The sequence below is a fragment of the Pan paniscus genome, chromosome 1 (genome assembly GCF_029289425.2).
Source record: "Pan paniscus chromosome 1, NHGRI_mPanPan1-v2.0_pri, whole genome shotgun sequence".
Classification (NCBI taxonomy): domain Eukaryota; kingdom Metazoa; phylum Chordata; class Mammalia; order Primates; family Hominidae; genus Pan; species Pan paniscus.
Genome location: NC_073249.2, coordinates 166,966,678 through 166,992,929, shown reverse-complemented (window position 1 = coordinate 166,992,929; position 26,252 = coordinate 166,966,678). Strand labels below are relative to the sequence as shown.

At 35.6% G+C, this 26,252-nt stretch overlaps 1 protein-coding gene across 3 annotated transcripts in view; it reads left to right on the top strand.

Annotated features, from left to right (window-relative positions):
* HOOK1 (hook microtubule tethering protein 1) overlaps positions 1–16,757 on the top strand; it is a 61,762-nt gene extending 45,005 nt beyond the window's left edge. For all 3 annotated transcript variants that reach the window (XM_055092017.2, XM_008977980.6, XM_063600864.1), the window contains 8 exons: positions 417–557; positions 3,090–3,183; positions 4,934–4,968; positions 5,465–5,547; positions 6,240–6,340; positions 8,618–8,719; positions 11,409–11,477; positions 13,163–16,757. In XM_055092017.2, the coding sequence (XP_054947992.1) occupies positions 417–557; positions 3,090–3,183; positions 4,934–4,968; positions 5,465–5,547; positions 6,240–6,340; positions 8,618–8,719; positions 11,409–11,477; positions 13,163–13,333 (796 nt within the window). In that variant the 3' untranslated portion in view covers positions 13,334–16,757. The remainder of the gene's footprint in view (positions 1–416; positions 558–3,089; positions 3,184–4,933; positions 4,969–5,464; positions 5,548–6,239; positions 6,341–8,617; positions 8,720–11,408; positions 11,478–13,162) is intronic.
* The last annotated feature ends 9,495 nt before the right edge of the window (positions 16,758–26,252 follow it).

Sequence of the window (26,252 nt, the reverse complement as noted above, 5' to 3'; positions counted from 1 at the left end):
CAAACTATAGTTTCTTAAATCTATTGCTTTTCTTTTATGTGTTTTCTAAGCATATACTATTTGTTTCCTTTAGCGAATAGTTTCTAAATTACCAAAGTAATATAATTTCTATTATCTCTTCAGGAATGGCATAATAACAATTTAATGATTTATAGCATAATCCTATATGGTACCTATAAAATTTGACTGCTTTTTTTTAAAGGCACAGTCTTGCAGTTTACATAATTTTTTCTTAAACACTTTCAGAAGCTTTTGTTGGAGTTTAAGAGTTTCATACCCTACCAGCTGTGCTAGCTGGTCCTGCTTGCATCTTAAAATGGTAGCTATTGAGTGGACAGGAATTTCCTTTTTTTAACTAAAGAATATAATGACTCATATTTTTAAAAATTAAAAAAGATTTTGCTTTGTAACATCAGGGAGGTGTTTATTCGACTGCAACATGAAAATAAGATGCTTCGCTTACAGCAAGAAGGCTCTGAGAATGAACGTATTGAGGAACTTCAGGAGCAGCTAGAACAGAAACACCGTAAAATGAATGAACTGGAAACTGAGCAGAGGTGATATGCTCCTTAGTAATTGAAAATCTTGGTGATTTTATTACTGAGCCATAAAATCTTGATTCACAGAAATGGAAAATATTATTGTAGCTAAAGTAATTAGAATTACCTAGAAATAGTTTAATATTTTTGTTAGTAGTCTTTCATCACTATAAGCTTCACTCTGTGAAAGAAGTCAGGTGATTCATTTCAGTTATATTTATAAAATATATGGATAATCCATTAATTTCAGCATTCTTGGTTAACCAGGCTACTTATTCTTTTTATTCTTTTTGAGACAGAGTCTCCCTCTGTCGCCCAGGCTGGAGTACAGTGGCGCGATCTTTGCTCATTGCAGCTTCCACCTTCCCAGTTCAAGTGATTCTCATGCCTCAGCCTCCTGAATAGCTGCAATTAGAGACATGCACCACCATGCTTGGATAGTTTTTGTATTTGTTTTCTTCTCTTTCTTTTTTTTTTTTTTTTGAGACGGAGTCTTGCTCTGTCACCCAGGCTAGAGTGCAGTAGCGCGATCTCGGCTCACTGCAACTTCCGCCTCACGGGTTCAAGCGATTCTCCTGCCTCACCCTCCCAAGTAGATGGGACTATAGGCAGACGCCACTACGCCTGGCTAATTTTTTTTTGTATTTTTAGTAGAGATGGGGTTTCACCATGTTGACCAGGCTCATCTCAATCTCCTGACCTCATGATCCACCCACCCTGGCCTCCCAAAGTGCTGGGATTACAGGCGTGAGCCACCATGCCCGGCCAATTTTTGTATTATTAGTAGAGATGGGGCTTCACCATGTTGGCTGGGCTGGTCTCGAACTCCTGACCTCATGTAATCCACCTGCCTCAGCCTTCCAAAGTTGCTGGGATTACAAACATGAGCCACTGTGTCTGGCCCACCAGGCTACTTATTCTTAAATTTCATTTAGATATGTTCATAATTCAGAAAGTTTGACAAATGAATAAATGACAGTTTGGCTTTCTACTGAAGTCTAGTGCATAGATAAGATCTAGATTGTGGAATCAAATTTAAATCCCACTTCTAATTTAACTTATTAACTGTTTCTGGACAAGTTACTGAAACTTACACTCAGTGTCTTCAGGTGTAAATACAAGTTGTTAGGAAGACTACAGATAATGAGCTTAAAGCAAATGATGTGCTTATGTGGTATCAATGAAGTGCTCAAAACTTATTATAATATGCTTTTCTAAGTACTTTTTTGCTATTAACTCAGTAAATCCTCATAATAACTCTATGAAATAGTAACCATGTAGTAACCAATAGCTCTTTTTCTATGGATAAGGAATATGGATACAGAGAAGTTAAATAACATACCTAAAGTTATACACCTAGTAGTTCTGGATCCTCCATAATGAACTCTCTGTCAATCTGATTACTGAGTCTTTACTCCTAACTACTATGGTAACTTCCCTGTTATAAATGGTGTACTTACTATAAGGGTATTTGGATTTATTTAACCTTTATTGAATCCCAGACACCAACAGAAATTTTAGATATACTTGAATCTTACCTTTCTCAAACTTGTGTGTAACTTGTGTGTATAAGGTTACATAAACAGTGGTTAAAAGAAGAATAACAATTTAGTTTTCTAAAGAGACCATTAAATATTACTATTTTATTCAGTTCAATACCAGTTGTTAGCACTTTTCTGAAGAGACCATTAAATATTATCATCTTACTCAGTTCAATACCAGTTGTTAACACCTTTCTGAAGAGACCATTACATATTATCATCTTACTCAGTTCAATACCAGTTGTTAACACTTTTCTGAAGAGACCATTACATATTACTATCTTATTTAGTTCAATACAAGTTGTTAGCACTGGGGAAATCATTTAAGCTTTTAAGGAATTAACATAGGAAAGCAGACATGTAAATAGATAATTGCTATATTATGTGATAACTGCAACAGTGGAATATTATAGCAGGCAGGTGAGTGTGTATGTGTGGATACACATAGAGGGAGAGGGAGATACTAACTCTTGCTAGTAACTTCCAGTGGAAGTAACTCTTAAGCACAGTTTTAAAGAATGAGATTTTGCCACGTTAGAATCTGAGTTAGTTGCTAGTGGCACTCCCTTTAATTTAAATTTAAAAAAACTTGTGGAAATGATTGGAAAATGGTGACCTTCCTCTTCCAATACGCTGTGAAATCTGAAACAGAAGATGGAAATCTAGTTTTCATTCATTAAAAATACAACTGTAGAAAAATTGAGCTGGTTTTCTGATTTTTCTACCAGTGAGTGCGGTGTAGAAATGTTTTTGCCACCGACATTTAAGTTCCTTAAAATTTTAAATGTAGGCATATATACTTTCAGGAAAAAAGTTTTCTTTTAAAAAGTATTTTCTTAGAAGTAGCCTGCCGTACTTCATATTGTACCTAGGCACAGATAATTATTCCGCATTTGTCATTGCTATAAACATATTTTTTACTTAAATTGCTAACTGAATGTACCTTTGTAGATCCTTAACTGCTTTGACTTTCAATACAAGTAAATGCTTATAACCCATCTTACAATAGGCTGAGCAAAGAGCGTATTAGAGAATTGCAGCAGCAGATTGAGGACCTCCAGAAATCTTTACAGGAACAAGGTTCCAAGTCTGAAGGCGAAAGTGTAAGTAACTTAGAAATTATAATAATTCTGCTGTGTATGGCTTTTCTTTAATAGATCATGATGCCCAAATTAATCTTGTATTGGAAAGTACAGCCCTTATCATTGAGAATAGCCTTAAATACCGTATATATCTGCATAATAGATGCAGTGATTTTGCCAACTTGGAGCCTGTCAGTTGATCATCTACATTGGAAGGTGATTTCTGTCTGTCCTGCTTCAACAGCTATACCAAAGTTCGTGATGATTCTTAATCATCATTCAACATCATTTAGCAGCTATACCAAAGTTCATGATGATTCTTGATTGAGAGCATACTACAATTGAGGCCTTCATAGTTCTGCTGGAATTCCAACAGGGCTGGCCTGAGAAAAATCCAGATGAGAGTAATTAGCAGTCAGAATTGAGGAAACCTTCTAATAGGAAAAGAGAGAATGGGAAAATGATTTCTACCTAAAGATCATGCCAAAAATGGATTATACCCGTCTCTGAAGGACAGAAACTTTAATGCAGCCTTGGAGGCATCACTCATTTCTTTCTCCTTCCTTAATGATTCATGGCCTTACCGTTTTCTGATGCATTTTGACAGCAGCTATTGTGAGAGCAGAGATAAGAGGATTTAAAAGAGATCAAACTTAGCCAAAATCTGACTATACCTAGCAACTTTTCTATAGTTTGATCTTTTTATGTGAAGAGAAAAAGAAGTAATGATTGAGGGATTGTTGTACTTAATTAAAAATAACAAGAAAAAAGGACTAGATATGTGTTAGGGATATCTTGATTGATTGAGATTAGATAAAATGCTAGGTGATTATACCTGTGTTGATGGGGGAGGAAACTTTGCAGAGTAAAGAGATGAAAAGGAAAATTGAAAGAGTTGCATTTTCTTTCTGTCTTTTATGTGCTTTATATTATTTTCTTTTTTTTTCCCTGGGGGCTTGGAAAATAGAAATCGTCTCATGCATGGCGGCATCTCATATGTGCATATATACGGTATTGTAAACTTCTCTAATACAAATATTATTTTAAGCCATACTAGAGAATACTTTTAAAATGAGGTATTTTGGGGGGAGCACATTTTGGCTGGCAGTGTTTTAAAGATAAATGTCTTTATTATTTTAATATATTGGTATCCAACTTGTATTTCAGATTATATATTTTAAATACTTCACCTATACAATAGATGCGGAACGACTATTGCAATTTAAAATACTGTTTTTTAAAAGAGGAAATTGTATGTTTAAAATTTTGCTTTTTAACAATATTCAGTTGCTTCATTTTGGTGTTATTAAAGTATTTACAACTATAATAAAATTTTATTATAAAGATAATTATTTTAGATATTTAAGTTTGTTCCTCATAAGAGGCCCAAAATCTTAAAATTTTTATTCTGAATAAATGATTTTTAAAATATTTTAATGTTTGGTACTCCTCAGTATATCACATTCAGCTTGCATTTGGTGTTTTTCAAGTTCAGATTTAATTTTTATTACATTCAGAAACATGAGGCATTTTTCTTTCTGTTTTTGTACCTTTTTACATTTCATTTTCTATTTTTCCTTTCCTTTTTGAAGTAAAAAAAGAACCTAAAAAGTTTATGCTTCTTAAAGTGTGTTATTGGAAATACAAATTTTAAAAATATTTATAATTTTGCCTGGTACACCTTCAAAAGGAGGTAAAGAGATTTCGATGTCTGGAAAATTGACCTTTGTCAAGATAGTCATCTTACAGCAATTTTTTTTAAATTTTATAGTCCAGCAAATTAAAGCAGAAGTTGGAAGCTCATATGTAAGTAAAACTGATATTTCTTTTCAAATATGAGAAGGGAGGGGTTGTAAAAGCCTCTAAAGTTAATCTCCTTTTCGGATTTTGTCTAGAAAAGCAAATATCCTGATGCTAATTGATACACCTGCTGCAAAAGTGAAAAGCATGCTAAAGATTCAGCCTCCCTACTACCCCCATCCCAAACTCCTACATCTTTCCGTTGTTAATATCATTTGGAAAGTTTAAAAAAACAGATTAACTATCACAACTAGATTATATGGGATGTTAAACCTATAAAATATTTTACTTTCTTAGGAAGCAAGGGTGGCAAGGGAAACAATTTAACCTTTTTGGCACCTGCCGTGTGCCTGACTGTTTACATCCTCATGACAACCCCTGCAGTCAGGCAGATAGTATTCCCATTTCACAGATGAGGAACCAAGGGTCAGAAAGCAACTTGCCCAAGGTCCACAAATGTTATATGGCAGAGACCAGTCTCCATGCTTTTTCTACCACTTAGGGAAAAACTCACAGAGGTCCATGAAGAATTACAGAAGAAACAAGAACTCATTGAAGATCTTCAGCCAGATATAAATCAAAATGGTAGGTATCTGTGAAAACTTGGATCAGACAACAGTATATCTAAGGACTTACCCTTTTTTATTGAAGGATGCAAGGTCTATGTGTAAGTTTTTGCACAATGTGTAGATACATATATTGTAAATAAGGACTATGATAATTTTTAGTGCTGAAGTCATTAATAAATGATATATTATTAAAGCAAAAAATCTAATAAAATGAATTGATGGATATATGGGAGTATCAAACATTAAAAAATAAGATTAATCTGGAAATGTGGGTAAAAATGATTTCAAATCAGATTGATATAAACTTTAAAACATTGTGTAGAAATGCTTTATTTTTCTTGTGGTTGTGCTTACTGTAGGGTATATTTGCTATTTATACTTGATAGAAAGGAGAAAAAGAACTAAATAAAGCAGATTGTAGATATTTTTAAGGGTCAAATAATAAAAGATTGAGAATGTGTTGGTTGTATTTCAAAACTTTTAGATAAGAATTCACTACAAAGAATAAATAACAGGCTTTTCTTTTAAGTTATCTTATCAGTCTTTAGAAAATAACTATTATAAATATAATTTTATGTGAGGATGAAGTATTTTAATAGGTAGTAAATATTAATAACTGATTATGTTTCATTTTATTTGAGGATGAAGTATTTTAATAGGTAGTAAATATTAATAACTGATTATGTTTCATTTTATTTTTACTAATAGTACAAAAGATCAATGAACTTGAAGCTGCTCTTCAGAAGAAAGATGAAGATATGAAAGCAATGGAGGAAAGATATAAAATGTACTTGGAGAAAGCCAGAAATGTGAGTGACTTATCTTTCGGAGCTCAAGACTTTGTGGCCTGTGTTTTAGCAAGGCTCATTTCACCGGATTTTTCTGCCATTCTTGTATCTGTATCTAATCACTTCTCTATTAACTGTATTGCCTTACCTGTCAGGTTTCCGTAGTATTTCCCAATCAGTTCTCATACTCTTAGTCTCACTCATCAGTGTCAGATAAAATAGGCCATAGCTAATAGGGACTGTTTAGACAGACTGTCGTGATGTCAGAGAGAGTGATGGCTATAATGTATGGAATCTTTAGTTCTTGGCAAAATAAGCCCAGAATTCTTATTTGCTAGAATCTTTGCAAATTTTCTAAGAATATAATTTTTCTAGAAACAGCAAAATGGATATTTTATCTTTTGTAAAAGTTTAGCTTTTTAAATGTATTTGAAATTGTTGTAGCATTTAGTTTGAGATTAGATAGTTAAACGCTTTTCAAATGTTCATCACACTCAAGGTTTAAAAAGGTAGCGGTTTACTTCATAGTCACATTGAGTCCAATCATAAATGGGGAAGGGGCACTTCTCCATGTAGTCATTCAGAGTCCTAAGCTGACAGAGGCTCTGCCTTCTTCAGCATAGGGATCCCAGGTTCACTTGACCTTGTCCAACTAGGTCAAATGAAGAAAGACAGCCTAGATTGCATAGGAGATATGTAATGGGCGAGGCCTGAAAACAGCATAAATCACTTTCACTCCCACTTTGGAGCGCAGGCATGTGACCACACTACATTTATGGAACAGACTTTGCAAAAGTAAAATAATGCCTACATAATACTTAGTTGTGTGGGATATAACAGAGTTTACTTAAGCATTATCCTACTATTGGAAATAATCTGTATTCATTTCCTTTTCCTTTCTTGCTCCTATAAATAAGACTATAGTCAACATAATTATACAGAAAGCTTTCTCTTTATTTTGGTTTATTATCTTAACCTTATTTCCTAGAAATGGAAGTATTGGGTCATAGGATAAGATCATAAGATGCTTGATATGTATTTCTAAATGACATTTTAAGAGGACTATAACTAATTGAACAAAACCATGACAATGAATACCACATTTTTGCCACCATTGATTAATATCATTTAAAAGACAGTTGCTTGCTTTCATAAATATGATTTTTTTTCCCATTACCTTATTTGGGGCAAGAGGTTTAAATAATGGTTAAGATACTGGCTAAAGTAATAACATGTCCTTGTAGAAAATTCAGAAAATATACAAATCACAACCATTTATCACTTAGAGATAATAAACTATGATTTGCTCTTTGTAATTAAATTGATATAAATTATTCAATGTATTCTGCTTTTATGGTGTGCATTCCATGAGGGCGGGCACCATGTCTCCCATAAATTGCTGAATCCTCATCTGCCAGTATCTACCACACAGTTGTCACTCAATAAATGATTTTTGGATGAATGAAGGAGCCACAATAGTATTTTGGTATTTTACCATCCAGTCTTCTTCTTTTTCCTCTATAAATGTAGATGAAATTTTCCTAACTCATTAAATAATTTTAAATATTTTTAATAGTTTTATAATTACATCATGCAGATGTCCCTGTTTGAAATTTATGGTTTTTGCTTGAAATATATTCTTGACATTTCTGAATTGGTTTTCTAACAGATTGCTATCTCCATAGTTTAGCTGAATCTCTTTACTACATTCTGGTCAAGCATATCTTTTTACTCAATTTTTAGTAATAACATAAATGCGATTCAGCACCCTACCTTTTGCAAATAAAATCACCAGCATTTATTATATTGATCTTATATATTGAATTACACTTGACTGGATAATAATAGTAAAAAAGATTATTGCTAAGAATTTCTTCTGTGTGTTGTTCTTACTTTATAAAATCAATGTTTCCTTAGAGTTATTGAATTCATTTTGATTTTTTAAAAAATTCTCAAGTCAAATAAATATAGAAAGGATTATTTCAAGACTTTAATGCCTAAAGTTTGAGTATTGAAAAGGCTAAATAACTATTTCCATGTACTGAGCCTTGGAGAAGGGAAATTTGTTTTTGGAATGGGGACATTTATATTTTTGTACTGAATTTTTGTACTGTTTCTTGTATATAGAATGAGTTATTTTTGTTATCCCAATTAGGATTGTAAAACAAGCTACAGTTAGCTCTTGGATGACTTTGTGGATTATTTTCCACCTTACTTACACAGTTTTTGTAAGATATGTTCTATATGTTTTAATACTTTAAAATATAAAGTGAACATAGTATTTTTTTCTTTAAACAGGTAATAAAAACTTTGGATCCCAAGTTAAATCCAGCATCAGCTGAAATAATGCTACTAAGAAAGCAGTTGGCAGAGAAAGAGAGAAGAATTGAGATTCTGGAGGTAAAACTTTTATATTTACTCATCTCAATTATTTTATAGAATCCTGGTAATTAACTGCTGTCATATATTTGTCATTAATGATCAAGTTTTACAAGAAGTTAAAAATGTCATGTTTTAGCACCCAGTGTGTTTATTACAAAGCATCTCACTGGCCGCCCAATAGATGCTCTGTGTGTAGCTCATATACCCTGTTTATATGCAGCGTTGTAGTTGTAGCTCTTCTTGTCAATAACAGGCATTATATGGCTATCCCTGACTTTCTAATAGAGACCTGCTATAATGTTTCTTTTAAAATTATGCAAATATGATTTCATCTGGGGGATATAAACCTGACCTTTACCGTTTAAAAAAGATACTGTGTTGATTCAGTCAATCACATTTTTCTTGTCTTCAGCCGTTTCTCACCTGAACCTAAACAAACTTATTAATAGTGGAATTTCTGGGAGAAGGAAGTACTCACAGAATTCCAGTGAACTCCTGAACTAAAGTGGAATTCTTACTTATTAATCATGCAAAATTATATTAGTAATGGCATGCTCTCATTAATTAGCTGAGTCTTTAAATTTTAAAGATATTTTTGTGTTAGTGGTTATATTATTTTTATGAGCCTTAGGTAAGTATGTCACTATGGAATTCTGTATTCTTAGATTTATAATTGAGCACGTTCTGGTTTCCTTTGCAAAGTGTTTTACAAAGCTACTGTATTTAATACTGTAGTGAGATTTGATGCTATTCTTGAAGTAAATATATACTTCCTTTTAATAACATATGCATAATTGCAGAGCCATATTGAATTCTACATACTGGCCTTGAAATTCTCATAAATGGTACTCAGTTTCTTTTTTTTTTTTCTTTCGATATGGAGTCTTGCTCTGTCGCCCAGGCTGGGGTGCAGTGGCGTAATCTCAGCTCACTGCAACCTCCGCCTCCCAGGTTCAAGCAATTCTCTTGCCTCAGCCTCCCTAGTAGCTGGGATTACAGGTGCATGCCACCACGCCCAGCTAATTTTTGTATTTTTTGTAGAGATAGGGTTTTGCCACGTTGGCCAGGCTGGTCTGGAACTCCTCACCTCAAGTGATCCGCTCTCCTCAGCCTTCCAAAGTGCTGGGATTACAGACGTGAGCCACCGCACCTAGCTGTATTCAGTTTCTTTTTAAATCATCTAGGAATGTTATATTTCAAAGAAATGCACTCTATTTATGTGCCTTTTTCTTGGTATTTGAGCAAGTAGGTATGAACTGTGGTAGAAATATTTTTATTTAAAGACTTAAAGACTTTAACACCCCCTCCTCCCTACATCCATAGTACAACACCATTCTTCCTACATCCATAGTACGACACCAACCCAATACGCCCTTGCTATCAATGCTTGTCCAGGCTATGTTGTGTGTTCTCAAAAGTACTGGGTAGGGAGATCTGTCTGAAGAAATGCTATTCTTGAAATTCTAAGTCAAATATCTCTTTATTAAACTTTCCCTGTATTCCTTAGGGGAAGTTTAATACTGTCTCACTCTCCACACTGAGTCCATGTACTTCAAACTCATGAATTTATTCCACAACAGCATTGGTTTTCTTTTTGGTACATGTGGACGTGTCTTGAGGGCAAAGCCTATCTTTTATCTCTGTACCCCTAACATTAAATATTACATAAATCAGAGGCCAGGGTTGCAGCATTATTAGTAACTTCTTGTCTTAAAATAGTTACTTCTCCTCTCTGGCTCGCCATCTTCTCATCTATAAAATGGTGAGACTGGGATTGGATAATCGCTGACATCTAAGTTGCTCTGTTTATGTCCCAGTGAAAGTCAGTGAAAATATACAACATCATTGATGTTTGAAATGTACATCCCCAACAGATATGATGAGAAAATAGTCCCTGTAACTATAAGACTCTGAGGAAAAGCTTAGGTTAAGTCACAGCACATGGGCATTTAATTTGTGCGTATTCATCTAGACACACACTGCAAAAAGTAAAAAGGAGAAATGTAATGTAAATAGCAGAGGCTGTTCTATCTGCCATCCCTCTTGGGAATTCTGTGCCTGGAGTGAATGTGAGTCTGAAGAAGGGCATCACCTCTCTTTTGGGCTTGGTTCATATATACTTTTTGTATCATGAACATCCTATGTATCAAGATAATAGTACTTATATAAACCAAACTATATCTGGTACTCAGGAAAAGTATGTCAGTCTCTGTGATGGCACATAAATATGGCTATGGAATCTAGTATACAGGCCACCAACAATTAAGAGAGAAAAATTTGTATTAAACTTTATAGGCAACTTAAAAAGATTTTTCCAGGTATTTTTGACTATGTCCTCTTTCTCCTTAGTTTTGACCCCTCCACAGGTGCAGCTCTGTTTCGTTTACCTAAGCCACTTGTTACTTTTTTCTCTAGATATGGTGGGCAGTAGCCTTAAAATCACTAGTTGTGTATATGTATGTTTAAATCATTCTCTTCTACCTATAAATTTCTTGAAATAAAGGTTTATTAGTCACAAACCTTATTCTTTCCTAAAGGTGTTGGGCATGCATTTGTGCTTGATTCAGTTTACATTTGACTACATTGTGTGCCTCACAAGTGCAATCTTTAGATTCTCTCAATAATGAACATAGTGAAGAAATTATTCTATCTTTAGTAATTTGGGGTAATTTCTGGGATTTTAATTGTTCTCATATCTTTTTTCCAGAGTGAATGCAAAGTAGCAAAATTCCGTGATTATGAAGAAAAACTCATTGTTTCTGCCTGGTATAATAAGGTGAGCTGAAGTTCAGCAAATGATTGGATGAGAACAGTGTTTAAGCAAATTTTTTTTTGACCAAGTACAACATAAGAAAATATATTTTATTTTATACCATAAACCAAGACATAGCATGTTTATGTATATGACTGAAACAAAAGTTACCCTGTGTATTGCACTCAGATATTTTGTCATATTCTCCTTTAATGTTGATTCTAATCCACTAACTTGATATTGTGACTCATCAGCCTTTAGCTGATACGTATGAAGCACAGGTGTAATAATTCATAAACCTTTTTAAAATTGCCTTATTTGAGCTGAAACATTCAATTTTTGCCCATTAAAGGTTTCTGAAGAAATATGAAGATCTGTGTAATGCAAAATTAAATGCTTCTAGTTACTCAGTATTTATTTTAACATCCTCTAAAGCCTCAGTGTGTCCTTTACTGTATTTATTACTTTATTTTTTTTATCCAGGGGTTACTCTTCCTATTTGTCTCTTTGTCCTACCAAGGAGAAAATAGCATAGTTTGAAATGTGTTTTATTTTGTCATTGGTAGTGTCAGTAGGATATTTTCAAGAGTAGCATTTCATGATGTATATGGTTCTTTTGCATTATTCTAGTCAGCCAGAATAGGCTATTATCTACTTTTATCTCTTATTTATACAAAGGCATATCACTTTATAAACTTCCCATGTGTGAATGCTGTGCTCCACCAGAAAGCACTAGTTATTCTTCCTGAAACATGGCTCATGCTTTCATGACACCATGCTTTTCATCTGAGCTCTTTCCTTTCTTCTGTTGGGTAAAATATTGCTTAAAGGGCCCTGAAGGAAATTATGTGTGAGGTATTCTCAGAACTTTCTCTCATGAGTCAGTCATCCTAGTTGAGATCAGTGACTGTGTATTATTTATTTGTTCTTCCATGACCTCTTAATACATAAATCAGTGAAGATATTATAGCCAGGTAGTCCATGATTGATTCATTTTTTTCAGCCTATATTTGTTGAGCATCTAATATCCATGTACTGTACTAGTTACTAGTGATGCTAAGTTCAGTAAAATTGTGTTATGTGGTCTAGTGGGAGAGTAATGACTTCCCTTATAAGAAACTCAACAGCCAAAATATGGTAATTTATCAGGTATCAATATTGAGATAGACTATAGTAAATTTAATCTATACTGGTGGTTCTTAAACATTAACTTCCCTCAGAAGACTTGCTAAAACACAAATTGCTAGACACACTGGCAGAACTTCTGATTCAGTAGGTCTGGGTAAGGCCCCTAAATTTGTATTTTTAACAAATTCCCAGGGATGCTAATCTTGTTAATCCGGGGACCACCCTTCAGGAACCTTTGATCTATGCCATTCTGTTGTGACATGTCTGCTCATAGGTGGTACAGTGATGGCCCAAACACAAAAATTTGTTATAATTAAGTCTAATTCCAGGCCATTCTTTTAAGTTACTGTTTTAAATAATTTTAAATTTAGTGGATTAAATAGAGAAAATGGATTTTGTGCCTTCTTACTAGCATTACCATTTCATAGATTAATCAGCTTCTGAACCCTTATTTTCTATAAAAATGAGGAAAGCCTTAGCTTTATAGGTTGGTTTTAAGGATTAAGTGTCTTTATGTGAGAAGCACTTGGCAAACTCTCTTTAGTCATGTTAAATAAAAAATATATGTATTTTTTTTTCAGAGTCTAGCATTCCAGAAACTGGGGATGGAATCTAGACTTGTGAGCGGTGGTGGTGCCTGCAGTGACACTGGTGCGTGCACTCCTGCGCGGTCTTTCTTAGCACAGCAACGGCACATCACCAACACCAGAAGAAATCTCTCTGTTAAAGTCCCTGCTACAACATCTGATTAAACTGCAAAAAAAAAAAAAAAAAACAAAAAAACCACATAAAATAGAAGTGTCCTTAAAATATTTTGTACCTTTCAACTAACTACCAGATTGAAAAAGAGTTTATGATGCGGGATATCAGGTATTTTAAAATCAACATGCATCAAATTAATTTTGCCAGTTGACTTTAAAAACAAATTATAGAATTAGCCATCTCTCTGAGGGAGCACATTTGAATAATTGGAGATGCAGTTATACACACATTTCAAACAAACATTTGTCTTTTGAGAGTATTATAATTTCAAATTGGCCTTGTATATTTTAGTTAAATGTTTTCAGTTGTATTAGTAACTTAATTAATTTTCAATAGCTATTCAGTAATACTTAATCTTAGAACATTAACTGGATTTGTTTAATCTTTTTTTGTTTTTTGTTGATTTATATGAAAACAGTCGTGAGGCAGGGACATGGAGAACTATGCAAGGGTGATTTCTTTGACTTAATATATACAAGGCTTTACTTCTGTCCCCTAATTCTTCCATTGAATATGTACCTCTACCTTGTCATGTCATGGAAGATACAACATTTGGAAGATCTGACAATTGGAATGACTTTGGAATAATAAAATTGACTAATTGGAAATTTTGCATATTCTGAAAATCTAATCTCATAGTTCTAATTTGTACCTATGGCAAATAAGGGCTTCTGGACATCATGTTTAAAATGTTAAGCATAAGAAATAAACTGACATTTGTAATAGGTGACTTTCTGATGGAAAGCAAGCAAAATATATATATATATATATATATATATATATATATATATATATATATATACTTTTTGTGAAATGTCTATATACTTTTTAAGGTAATTAATGAAGATTTCAGTTATTGCTTTTAAGCATAAAATTGTATTTAGCTTCTGCTGAAAAATTGTATCATATAATAATTTTGCTTCATTGAAAAGGGATGTTGCAGTGATGAAACAAGGTGGGATCAGTTTGATTTTGTTTACTTATTAAGGAGTTTATCTTGGGCTCAGTTTGTGGTATTCAGTTCATTTCTGCCCAAAGCTCTTATTTTCAAAGGTGTTACTTTTGAACTTTTGGGGTCATTTTAAAAGTTAGCACTTTTGAATTTTAGTTGTGTTAAATATGTGCTGTCGTATATCATAGCCATGAGCCATATATGACAATTTAAATTTAATTAATTATAAACTCAGTCTCTTGGTTGCACCAGCCACATTTCAGATGCTCAATAGCCACATGTGGCTAGTGGGTACCATATTGGACAGGGCAGCTATAGAATATTTCCATCATTGCAGAAAGTTCTATTGGATAGCACCATAATCTTTTTATAGTAACTTGGAAATACTATTTGATATTAGATGTTAGACCACAAAAAGAAGAAAAATATTAGGACTATTTCAGATATAAAAAGGAACTGAATTGTGACATAATTAGCATCTTACATTCCATACAGTTGAATACCTTATGCTGTGACAACCATAGTTAATCATTTCAGTGCTGTTCAACATACATACCTATCAGCAGTGTGTTTAGACCAGGGGTCAGCAAACTTTCTGTGAATGGACAAAGAGTAAATACTTTAGTAAATGTCTTAGGCTTTGTGGCCTACATGATCTTTGTTGCAAGTACTCAACTCTGCCATTATAGAGTTAAAGCAGCCATACACAATATATAAACAAAATGGGCATAGTTGTATTTCAGTAAAACTTTATTTACAAAGACAGGCGGTAGGCCAGATTTGGCTTGCATGCTGTAGAGCTGTGGTCTAAATTTTATTCATAGACTTTCTTTGCAAATACAGTGTGAGTATTGTTCCATTTACAGTGTTATTATTTTTTAGATACCTGGTTTTTAGATTCTTGCCTGGTAACTTTTTACTGAAAATACAAGAATTTCATACTGCATTTGCATCTCCGAGATTAGGGAGCACCTGTCAGGATATTTTGTTCTATCAGGGTTACTTCTGTTGACTACCTCTTAGATTTTGATACAGTTATATTGTTGAGTTTCATTTTCATATATTCTTGTAGTGTCTGCTTGCCTGTGACTTCTGGTAAAATAAAATAAGCCTTTGAAAATATTTTAGCATGGTATTTAACATTTTCTAAATATTATGGCATTTTGGCATATTTTAGTCAGTGAAGACATCTGCCCCTTTGGTGTTTCTACTTGCTTATGATTGAGATTTTACAAGCCCTTCAAACTCCGTTTTAAAGGAATTTATTGTAAAACATTAACTTTAATAAATTAGTGTTTTCACAGATCAGATCATTATACTTGGAATTTCTAAATCATGCAATTTCTGAATAAGGACATAAGGCTAGATTCATTTTTCTTAATAGAGAAAAAGGAAATTTCTGATTTATCACTTTTCTAGTTGATAAGTAGGATTCAAAATGTTTGATATGTAAGTATTTATATAAGACTAATGTAATTTAAAGTTCTGTATTATTGTGATTAATCATACAGAAATTCAGGAACTGATCAGAAGTGAGATTCTTTTCCACATCTGGTTAATGTAGTGAGTTGACACCCTGTGGGTGGTAAAGCATTATAAACATTTCATCTTGAACCATGATTTATACACATCTGTGTTATAAGGGAGGCTTGAGTACATATACCAATGAAGAGATATTCAGCATTTGTCTATTTGATAAGGAATTAAATGTCCTAGTGATTATAAAGTAAAACCACAGACCAATTTGCAAATGATCTTCAATGTTAAGCACTTGCTCTAAGATTAAAATTCCTGTTCTTTTTAAGGTTAAGGGTGTGTACGTATGGCAGTGATGTCTATGTTGAGATTAACTTATGTATTGAGGAAAATTTGAAGTTTATTTTTTCGATGAATAAGGCTGTCAAATGATTTAGTATAGATTAATGACATCTTTTTTAGAAATATTAAAGTGAGTATTCCTCATTATGTCATCATTTCTGATAATTAGAGTGCTAATTTGAATGTTAGATAATGTTTCCACATCTATACCTATTTCTTTCTAGGGCACATCTGACCCTGGGGCTTGGGGATGGCTTTTAGGCCACAGTAGTGTCTGTGTTAAGTTCACTAAATGTGTATTTAATGAGAAACATTCCTATGTAAAAATGTGTGTATATGAACGTATGCATACATTTTTATTGTGCACCTGTACATTGTGAAGAAGTAGTTTGGAAATTTGTAAAGCACAAACCATAAAAGAGTGTGGAGTTATTAAATGATGTAGCACAAATGTAATGTTTAGCTTATAAAAGGTCCTTTCTATTTTCTATGGCAAAGACTTTGACACTTGAAAAATAAAGCCAATATTTGATTTATTTTTGTAAGTATTTAGGATATTATTTTAAATAAATGATTGTCCATTATCAATATAATAGTTGTGAAATGATTTAAGTAAATAAACTTTATGCTTCTGTGTCTGTTGATTTTGATGGGTTTTTAGTGGGCATAAATGCATGTTTATTTGCTGCATTAAATAGAGGACTGAAAATATGTAGGTTTGTAAAGAAAAAGTAATTGCATTCTTCTAATTTTGTTTTTCCTTTTAATTTTTTGGGGAATGAAAAGATATATTAAATGATTTGGGAATATGTCTTTTTATGTCTCCATTTTCACCTCTGGAACCTAGACATCTTGCATTAACACGGAATCAAAACATTTCTGGGGCCGGGCGTGGTGGCTATGCCTGTAATTCCAGCACTTTGGGAGGCCAAGGCAGGCAGGTCACTTGAGGTCAGGAGTTTGAGAACAGCCTTGCCAACACGACAAAACCCTGTCTCTACTAAAAATACAAAAATTAGCCAGGTGCAGTGGCAGGCGCCTGTAGTCCCAGCTACTTGGGAGGCTGAGGCACAAGAATCGCCTGAACCGGGAGGCAGAGGTTGCAGTGAGCTGAGATTGTGCCACTGCACTCCAGCCTGGGTGATAGAGTAAGACTCTGTCTCAAAAAAAACAAGACATTCCTGGGTAATATAATTTTAGAGACTGCTATTTATCCCTGAATATCCATTCTACCCCTCTTAACTTTAGTGATGGAATCCCATATTTTAGCTTGTTACATTATTATCCAGGAAAAAAAGAGAAAACCAAAACTGTGCTTCCCAGATTCCAGTATAACTAGGTGGGGTACAGCTTTGTTCTAGATATCTGGCTTGAATGTATGCAATTCACATTCTTCTGAAGTTCCAGGGGATATGGAACTTTCAAGCTTCTCTCATTGTCTTTGGCTTTTGACAGCTTGACTATCAAAAAGATGATCAGTTGTGGATCTAGGTGTTGACTTCTTCAAATTTATTCTATTTGCAGTTTATTGAGTTTGGATCTGCAGACTAATGCTTTTCATTAAACTTGGGAAATTTTTGGGTATTATTTCTTGAAACATACTTTCTTCCTCTTTCTATCCTTTTCTCTGGTACTCTCATTATGCACCCGTTTATACTTGGTGTCCCACATGTCTCCAAGGCTCTGCCCATTTTTCTTCATTCTCTCTTGATTCTGCTCCTCAGAATAGATCATCTCATTGATTTATCTTCAAGTGTATTGGTTCTTCCTCTGCCAGCTCAAATGTGCTGCTGAGTTCCTCTAGTGAATTTTTTGTTTCAGTTATTGTACTTTTCAAATCTAGAATTTCTAGTTAGTTGCTGTTTTTTATTTCTGACTCCTTATTGTGATTTTCTGTTCAGTGGAAAATCATTTTCATATTTAACTTAATTCTTTATCCAATAATTAATTCTTAGGCTCATAGAACATACTTAAAGCTTTTGTCTAGTAAATCCAATGCCTGGGCTTCTTCAGGGACTGTTTCTAGTAACTTCTTTTTATCCTGTCTATGAGCCACTGTTTTCTGTTTCTTCACATGATTCATAATTTTTTATTGGAAATTTGGCATTATAAGTAATATGTGGAAACTCTGGAAATCAGACCCTGCCCCACAGTGTATTATTGTTACTGTTACTGCCTTTTGTTTAGAGACTTGAACTAATTCTGTAAAAATTCCATTCATCATGTGCAGCCACTGAATTCTGTGCTTTTTAAGCAAAGTGTTCAGCTAATTTTGGACAGCGGTTTCCTTAAATGTTTTGAAATAAGTCTCTCAGCCTTTCCCAAAGGGCTCTGCGTGTGTTTTGCATTATACCTTCAACACTCCAGCAGGTAGTTTACAGTTCTATTGTAACCTTAGTTTCTTGCTTACACAGACCCTCACAGTCAGCCAGAGATGAGAGATTCGAGTCTTTCCAGGTCTTTGCCTGGGTATGCATGTAGCCCTCACATGTGCATGGTCTTCTAGATTCCTAGGCATATGTTAGAGTGTTAGAAGCCCCGGTGGGCATCTCTATTTCCAGTTTATCCTTTTAATCCTCTGTTAACTCCAACTTGTATTGCTACCTTGGATTACTGTAATGTTGCACAATTGTCACTGATTTTTTTTTTTTAACAAATGTCCTGTAGTGTGGTTTGCACAGAATCAGCGTTTAGTAAGGTAAAACAAAGACAAGTTCTGAGAATGGGGCTTTTCAGGGAACTGCCAGAGAGGTCATATAATGACAACTTTCTGGGAATGGGGCCTTTGGGTGCTCTAAACCCATTCTGCTCCCTCCAGTGGCTGCTTGATCACGGGTATTCACAGCTACCATAATTGTGAGACTGTTGCTTTTAAGGATACTTGAGATCTGGGGAGAGGAGAACCGGCATAGGGCAAGTTAAAACAGAGCTCCCTGTTTTTACTGAGAGCAGCTCTTCTTTTTTTAAACAAATGCTCAGGTTGTTTTGAGACTTTGTTTAATTTTCAGCATTCTGGAAATGTTGATTTTGATTATTTTTGCTCACGTTCTCAGTGCTTTTATGGAATGGATTTTTGGAGCTCCTTAAGTTACCATTTCAGAAGCTCTCGCCACAAGTCAGATTTTTGAAAGTAGGAGTGACCTCAGTAACCAGTATTTAAAGCCCACCTTTTCCAGAATGTGAAATAAGAAATATAGAGGTTCATGGCTTGCTGCATGGCTACGGAAAATTTATGGCACACTGCAGCATTAATGTCACTTGGCTGCTTGCTCTCCCCTACCCCTCACCTCCACTATGTGTCCAACAAACATTTCCTGAGCATCTGCTATGCATGAAACAGGTACTGAATGTGTGTGAACAAGACACAGTCACCTCTGAAAAGTTCATTTTAATTGGGAGATTATATGGAAATAGGAAATAAAACATTTTAAATTAAATTCTCAGGGAATGGAGGAAGGAGCAACTAACCAAGAGTCAAGAAAAATGTCACTGGAGAGCTAACGTTTAGGCTGGCCTTTACAGGATGAATAGGAGTCTGCCAGGTATAATTAAACATTTCTTGCAGAAAAACTAGCTTCTGTAAAGACATGATGAAGGATCTGGCCTATTTAGGGAAGTAATAGTTCAGTACTTTGGCAGGAGAAGTACTAAGAGATGTAATTCAAAAGGTGAATAGATTTCAGATCATAAAAATTACCATATGTCCACCTAAGGAGCATGCCCTTACATATGGCTATGCAGGCCCTACATCAGGGGTGTCCAATCTTTTCAATCTTTTGACTTCCCCAGGCCATGTTGGAAGAAGAAAAATTGTCTTTGGCCACACATAAAATACACTAATACTAACAGCGATAGCTGATGAGCTAAAAGAAAAAAAAAAAAAAAAAGAAAGAATCTCATGTTTCAAGAAAGTTGTCTAATTTGTGTTGGGCCGCATTCAAAGCTATCCTGGGCCGCTTGTGGACAAACTTACTCTACGTGATCCAACTCCAGAGGGCACCATTCACCTAGACTACAAGTGAATGGCAGCCTGGAGTTTTACAACACAGCAGCCATACTGAAGAATCTGTAATTTATCCTGTAGTCAGCAGGGAGAATATCTTGTTTTGTGGACACAGTGAGGAAAAGATCAAATTGCCTGGGGAAAAAAAAGGTCTAGAAATAAGTTCTGCAAATTGTATAACAGCATAACTGGATGCTTCTCTGAAATAACCATACAGCATTACTACTGTAATTGATGATTATCATGTCACTTTGATCTCATGTTTTCACAAGAAATACAATGCAGGTGTATCTGACAGCATAGGGTAAGTTATGCTGCAGTAATTTTGAAATTTTAGTTTATAACAAAATAGGTTTATTTCTGACATCATACGTTCATCTTGAATAAGCTGTGATTCTGCTTCCTGTCTTTGTCACACTGGACAGACTCTTATCTAGAACACTGGTGGTCTCATGGCAGAGAGGAAACATGTTGCACTACTAGCCAGCTTTCAAGCACTTAGAAGTGGCTCGTGGAACTTTTGCTCTCATTTTATTGATCAAAGCCAATCACACGGCCATTCCTGAATTCATGAAGGTGGTTATACATAATCATCCCACAGGGAGGAGCACCACAAGGAGAGGCACCTCAGAGGGGGACAGTGGACTTTTGACCAGTTATATATTCCACCTCAGCAGGTGTTATTCTATTTTTCAGATTAGGGAATTTCAGGAAAGTAAAGTAACCTGTTTAATTCACAAGCAAAAGGTAATAAATGGTAAAAACCAGGAATGGAATTCAGGCCAGCTTAGCTACAAAGATCCGACCTCCAGTTCATCTGACTCCCAGTGCTACCCCGCTGAGTCTTTTAATGTTGTTTTGTGTGCATCAGAGCCCTGTGATGTCTTTGGACTTCAGATTATTTTGGCAAAGAGAAGCCTCTGTTCTGACCCTAATTGTTATAACCAACACCATCAATGACAGAGCCAGTCTCTGAAAGTGACCCTTTGTATTTGACCCTTTCTTCTTGCTTAGCTTAATTCCTTGTCTGTTTCAAAAGAAGAAAAGGTTCTTAGCTTTCCAGAGCAGAACAAATAGCTCATGGTGAATACACAAAAACTGTGTGACCCAGAAAGTACAAAATCTTCATCCAGGGCATCAGCCTGTTGTTGAGAAACAAGCATGGGGAAATGGGCTAGGTGGCACCACTCCAGAAAGCCAGCTGGGACTGAAAGGGTGAGGTAAGACAGGAGCCTGTGCTCCTCCACTGCATTTCTGAAGGATTGTAATAGAAGTTAGCATGAGGGCTGTGAAATAGGTCATGGGGTGAGATGACAAGGACAGAGGGGTAGTGGCGGAGATCTGACTTCTGGTGATAGGTCCCACCTAGCACCAACCCACAATGAATCCACTGATTTTGTTCATTAATTCACTATTAAACACTACCATGTTGCAGGCACCGTTCTTAATACTGTGGACTCAGAATTGAACAAGACAGATACTGCTCTTGCCCTCAGGGAGTGTAGTGTATTAGTTAACTATTGCTGTGTGAAAATGCACCTCAAACCTGAGTGGCTTAAAACAGTAACCATTTATTTAACTCACAAATCTCAGGTTGGAAATTTAGGCTGGCTCAGGCAGTTCTTGTCTGGGCTCACTCATGCAAGTGCATTCAACTTCCAGATTTGCTTGGATCCAACTCATCTCAAGTCCTTATGCACAGCTCTGGAGGCTGGCCAGCTATCAGCTAGGGCAATGTGATGGCAATGATGAAGCCACATGTTTCTTATCCTGCAGCAGAATAAGGTGGACTTGTTTAAATGGTGGCAGGAGGGTCCCAGAAGAGCATGCAGAAGCACACACAGTCTCTTCAGCCCTGGGGTCAGCCAGGAAAGTCATTTCACCACCAGGCCAGCCCCAAGTAAAGGAGACTGTGAGTAGATGCTAGCTCATGAGGAGAGAAGTTGTAAAGTCATATTTCAAGGGTTGTAGACACAATGAAGGGAGTTATTGTAGCCTCTTTTTACAGATATATATAACTCTCAGCCAGACTTAAGTTCCATGAAAAACACAACAGAGTGGAGAGACTTCTGTTTCATGCTCTGACAGTTAACTGGACTGGACTAGCCCTTCTACCACAAGAAAGACCAGAGAAGTGGACAAGGTAAATAAACTTTTCCAGATATTGGAAAGCTGAAAATGCAGAACTGTTTCCCAACAGAGAGGACCAAATGAAGTGAGCTCTACAATATCTGGCTTTCTCCCTGGAGGGATTTACTAGACTCCATTTCAAGAATCAGGGAAACAATCAGAACACAGTAATCTTGGTAAGATGAGAAAATAAATTGGACCTTAGGGTGACTGACATGGCTAGAATTTGTAGAATAGAGAAAGGTGGAAGCAACAGCAAGAAAGAGCTCCAGAAATCTTGAAAGAGATCAGCTGAATACCAACCTCTGCGTGTGTAGAGCGGGACTCCATGAGGTTGGGCAAAGGACATCTACTAGAGAGAAAACACCTACCAGAGAGCTATAAGCTTAATGATTGCCATAGCTTTTTAAAAATTATTTTTTATTATGTTACTTTAAGGTCTGGGATACATGTGCAGAACATGCAGGTTTGTTACATAGGTATACATGTGCCATGGTGGTTTGCTGCACCTACCAACCAGTCATCTAGGTTTTAAGCCCTGCATGCATTAGGTATTTGTCCTAATCCTCTCCCTCCCCTTGCCCTGCAACCCCCGACAGGCCTCAGTGTGTGATGTTCCTCTCTCTGTGTCCATGTGTTCTCATTGTTCAACTCCCACTTATGAGTGAGAACATGCAGTGCTTGGTTTTCTGTTCCTGTGTTAGTTTGCTGAAAATGATCGTTTCCAGCTTCATCCATGTCCCTGCAAAGGACATGAACTCATTCTATTTTATGGCTGCATAGTATTCCATGGTGTACATGTGCCACATTTTCTTTATCCAGTCTGTCATTGATGGGCATTTGGGTTGGTTCCAAGTCTTTGCTATTGTAAATAGTGCTGCAGTAAACACACATGTGCATGTGTCTTTATAGTAGAATGATTTATAATCCTTTGGGTATTTACCTAGGAATGGGATTGCTGGGTCAAATGGTATTTCTGGCTCTAGATCCTTGAATCACCACACTGTCTTCCACAATAGTACTAATTTACACTCCCATGAACAGTGTAAAAGCATTCCTATTTCTCCACATCCTCACCAGCATCTGTTGTTTCCTGACTTTTTAATGATCATCATTCTAACTGGTGTGAGATAGTATCTCATTGTGGTTTTGATTTGCATTCCTCTAATGATCAGAGATGATGAGCATTTTTTCATATGTTTCTTGGCCGCATAAATGTCTTCTTTTGAGAAGTGTCTGTTCATATTCTTCACCCATTTTTGATGGGGTTGTTTTTTTATTTTACACGTTGTACAAAAATTAACTCAAGATGAGTTAAAGACTTAAATGTAAAACCTGAAACCATAAAAACCCTAGAAGAAAACCTAGGCAATACCATTCAGGACATAGGCATGGGCAAAGACTTCATGACTAAAACACCAAAAGGAATTGCAACAAAAGCCAAAATTGACAAATAGGATCTAATTAAACTAAAGAGCTTCTGCACAGCAAAAGAAACTATCATCAGAATGAAAAGGCAACCTATAGAATGGGAGAAAATTTTTACAATCTATCCATCTGACAAAGGTCTAATATCCAGAATCTACAAGGAACTTAAACAAATTTACAAGATTACCATAGCTTTTACAGGGCTGGAATTAGCCATATTCATTGAGAGTGGATATAACTCATTGAATATCTCAGGCAGTCAGTAGAGACTCCGAAAAAATCACTCTTTAGGAGCCCTGGAATGGAGGCTACTTTAGATCTACTCTAACAAAGCTTTAAAATGAGCTTCAAAAGGATTAAGGTGTCCTACAAGTAAATTAACTGCCTATTAAAATAAAACTTAATACTCTGTAAAGGAAGACAATTAAAACACTCAACAATGAAAAACTTACGTAATAATTACTAGACATAAAGAAGTGGAAATATGTGACCTGTAACAAGGAGAAAAACTCAGTTAAGAGACACAGACAAAGACAACAGACAAGGACTTTTAAATGAATAGTATAAGTATATTCAAAGATCTAAAGAAAAATAACAGAGAAATAGAAACTATTTTTAAAAAGATGCATTGATACTTCTAGAAAAATAAAATATATGAAATAAAAAAATTAATGGGTGGGCTTAATGACAAACTCAACACTGCAGAGGAAACTAAGAGTGAACTCAGTTGAACTTAAAGACAGAAACTTGAACAGAAACTATCCAAACTAAAGCATAGAGAGAAGAAACGCTGAAAAATATTAACAGAACCTCAGTGGCCAGTAATTCAACATCAAGGGGGCCGCATATGTATGACTGAAATCCCAGAAATATGGGAGCAGGGAGTGGGTTAAGAAAAAGTATTTAAGGAAATAATGGCCACAATTTATCCAAATTTTCTAAAAACAATAAACTCATAAATACAAGAAGCTTAATAAAGATAAACACCAAGTAAACGATACCAAGATACATTATTACCAAATTGCTGACAAGTAATGATAAAGAAAAAAATCTTAAAAACAGCTGTAAGACAAAAGACTCCTAATAAATAGTGGAACAAGGATGTGAGTGATTGTGGCCCTTTCATCAGAAGCAACATAAGCCAGGAAACAATGAAATGACATCTTCAAAGTTCTATAAGAAAAAAACCCTGTTAATTTATAGTTCTATATATGGTGAAATTTTTATTCCAAAATGAAGGCAAATTAAGACATTCTGTGATGGAAGAAAAAGAGAGGAGAAGGGAGAAAACCTGGGGAGAATTCAAGGCACAACATATGGTGGTGGTTTTCAAGAATAAGTGAGATGGAGAGGAGTCAGCCTGGGGGACTTCGTCAACATATATCCTTCCCCCAAAGATGGCTATGCAGTGATGGCAGTGGTGAAAGATGATGTTGTGAAGCCATGTGTATTTCAGAAATGTTTCCTTTGGTTTTCATAACCCAGTGGGGACCACTAATGTCAGTTGATTTTTATGTTTATGATCCCCCATTTCTCACTTTCATCAGCACTGGAATGAGCTCTGAGAAGGGATGGTTCTGTATCTCCCTTCGTTAACCACTGTCTGATTCATAGTATGTGCTCAGTAAGTGTTTGTTGAATTGACTTAAAAAGACTATTAATGCGAGGCTTGGTACCAAAAGCACAGCTCCATTTTCTCTTTCCAAGTAGAAGAAGAAATTCATAAGGTTTGGTTTTTCCACAGTTAGGGAGATACCACCAGCATATGGGGGTATTGAGGAAAGCAATGCAATTTTACCAAGTGAGAAAACATTATTAGCTATATTATAGGATACTGTCATACATTCAAAGCTAATCAGAATAAAAGGAAGGAGCATCTTCCACTGCAGATGTACTTGGAACTGTACTTTCAGATAGTTAATGGCAGAAACACCCATGTATATGTGTGATAGAGTAAAAATAAAAACGTGGCAAGGAATCCTTCATAGTGAGTGTCACAGCCCAGCAAAGCAGGATCCAGTGTTTGCCACATTTATAGCCCTGTCCTCTTCTTGCTGTTCACAGCACTGACCCTGAGCCACAGCAAGATCCTGAGGTGTCCTGTGAGTCATGTATCCACTCCTTCATTCAACACAGAAAGAGAAATATCACTCATTAGGGTCTCACTGTGGGCTGGATATTATATTTGTAACAGGATATCAAAATGGGGTTCTTCATCTCTCAGTTTCACATGGAGTTCCAGTTACTGCAAATAGCACATGCCAAGTGCTATTAAACCCACAGCTGTAAAGTAGGGCACTTGAAATCCTATGTGAGACTTGCCACAGGGGCCTCAGATAACTGTTTTTGTCACCCTTACAGCCCATTGCCTACATTGAGGACTAATGGAAGAGGCAGAGAGGCTTCTGTGGTGAGGAGTGACAAAGACTTAGCTCCTCTAAACCCTCTAGGCATTGACCTTGGCATCTGTCCATGTTGGGCCTAATGGCCCAGTTGCAGCAAGTCAGTTTAGAGGCAACCCCTGACCCCTCGATATCTGATCCAAATATTCATCCCCCACCCTTGGTACCTGATCACT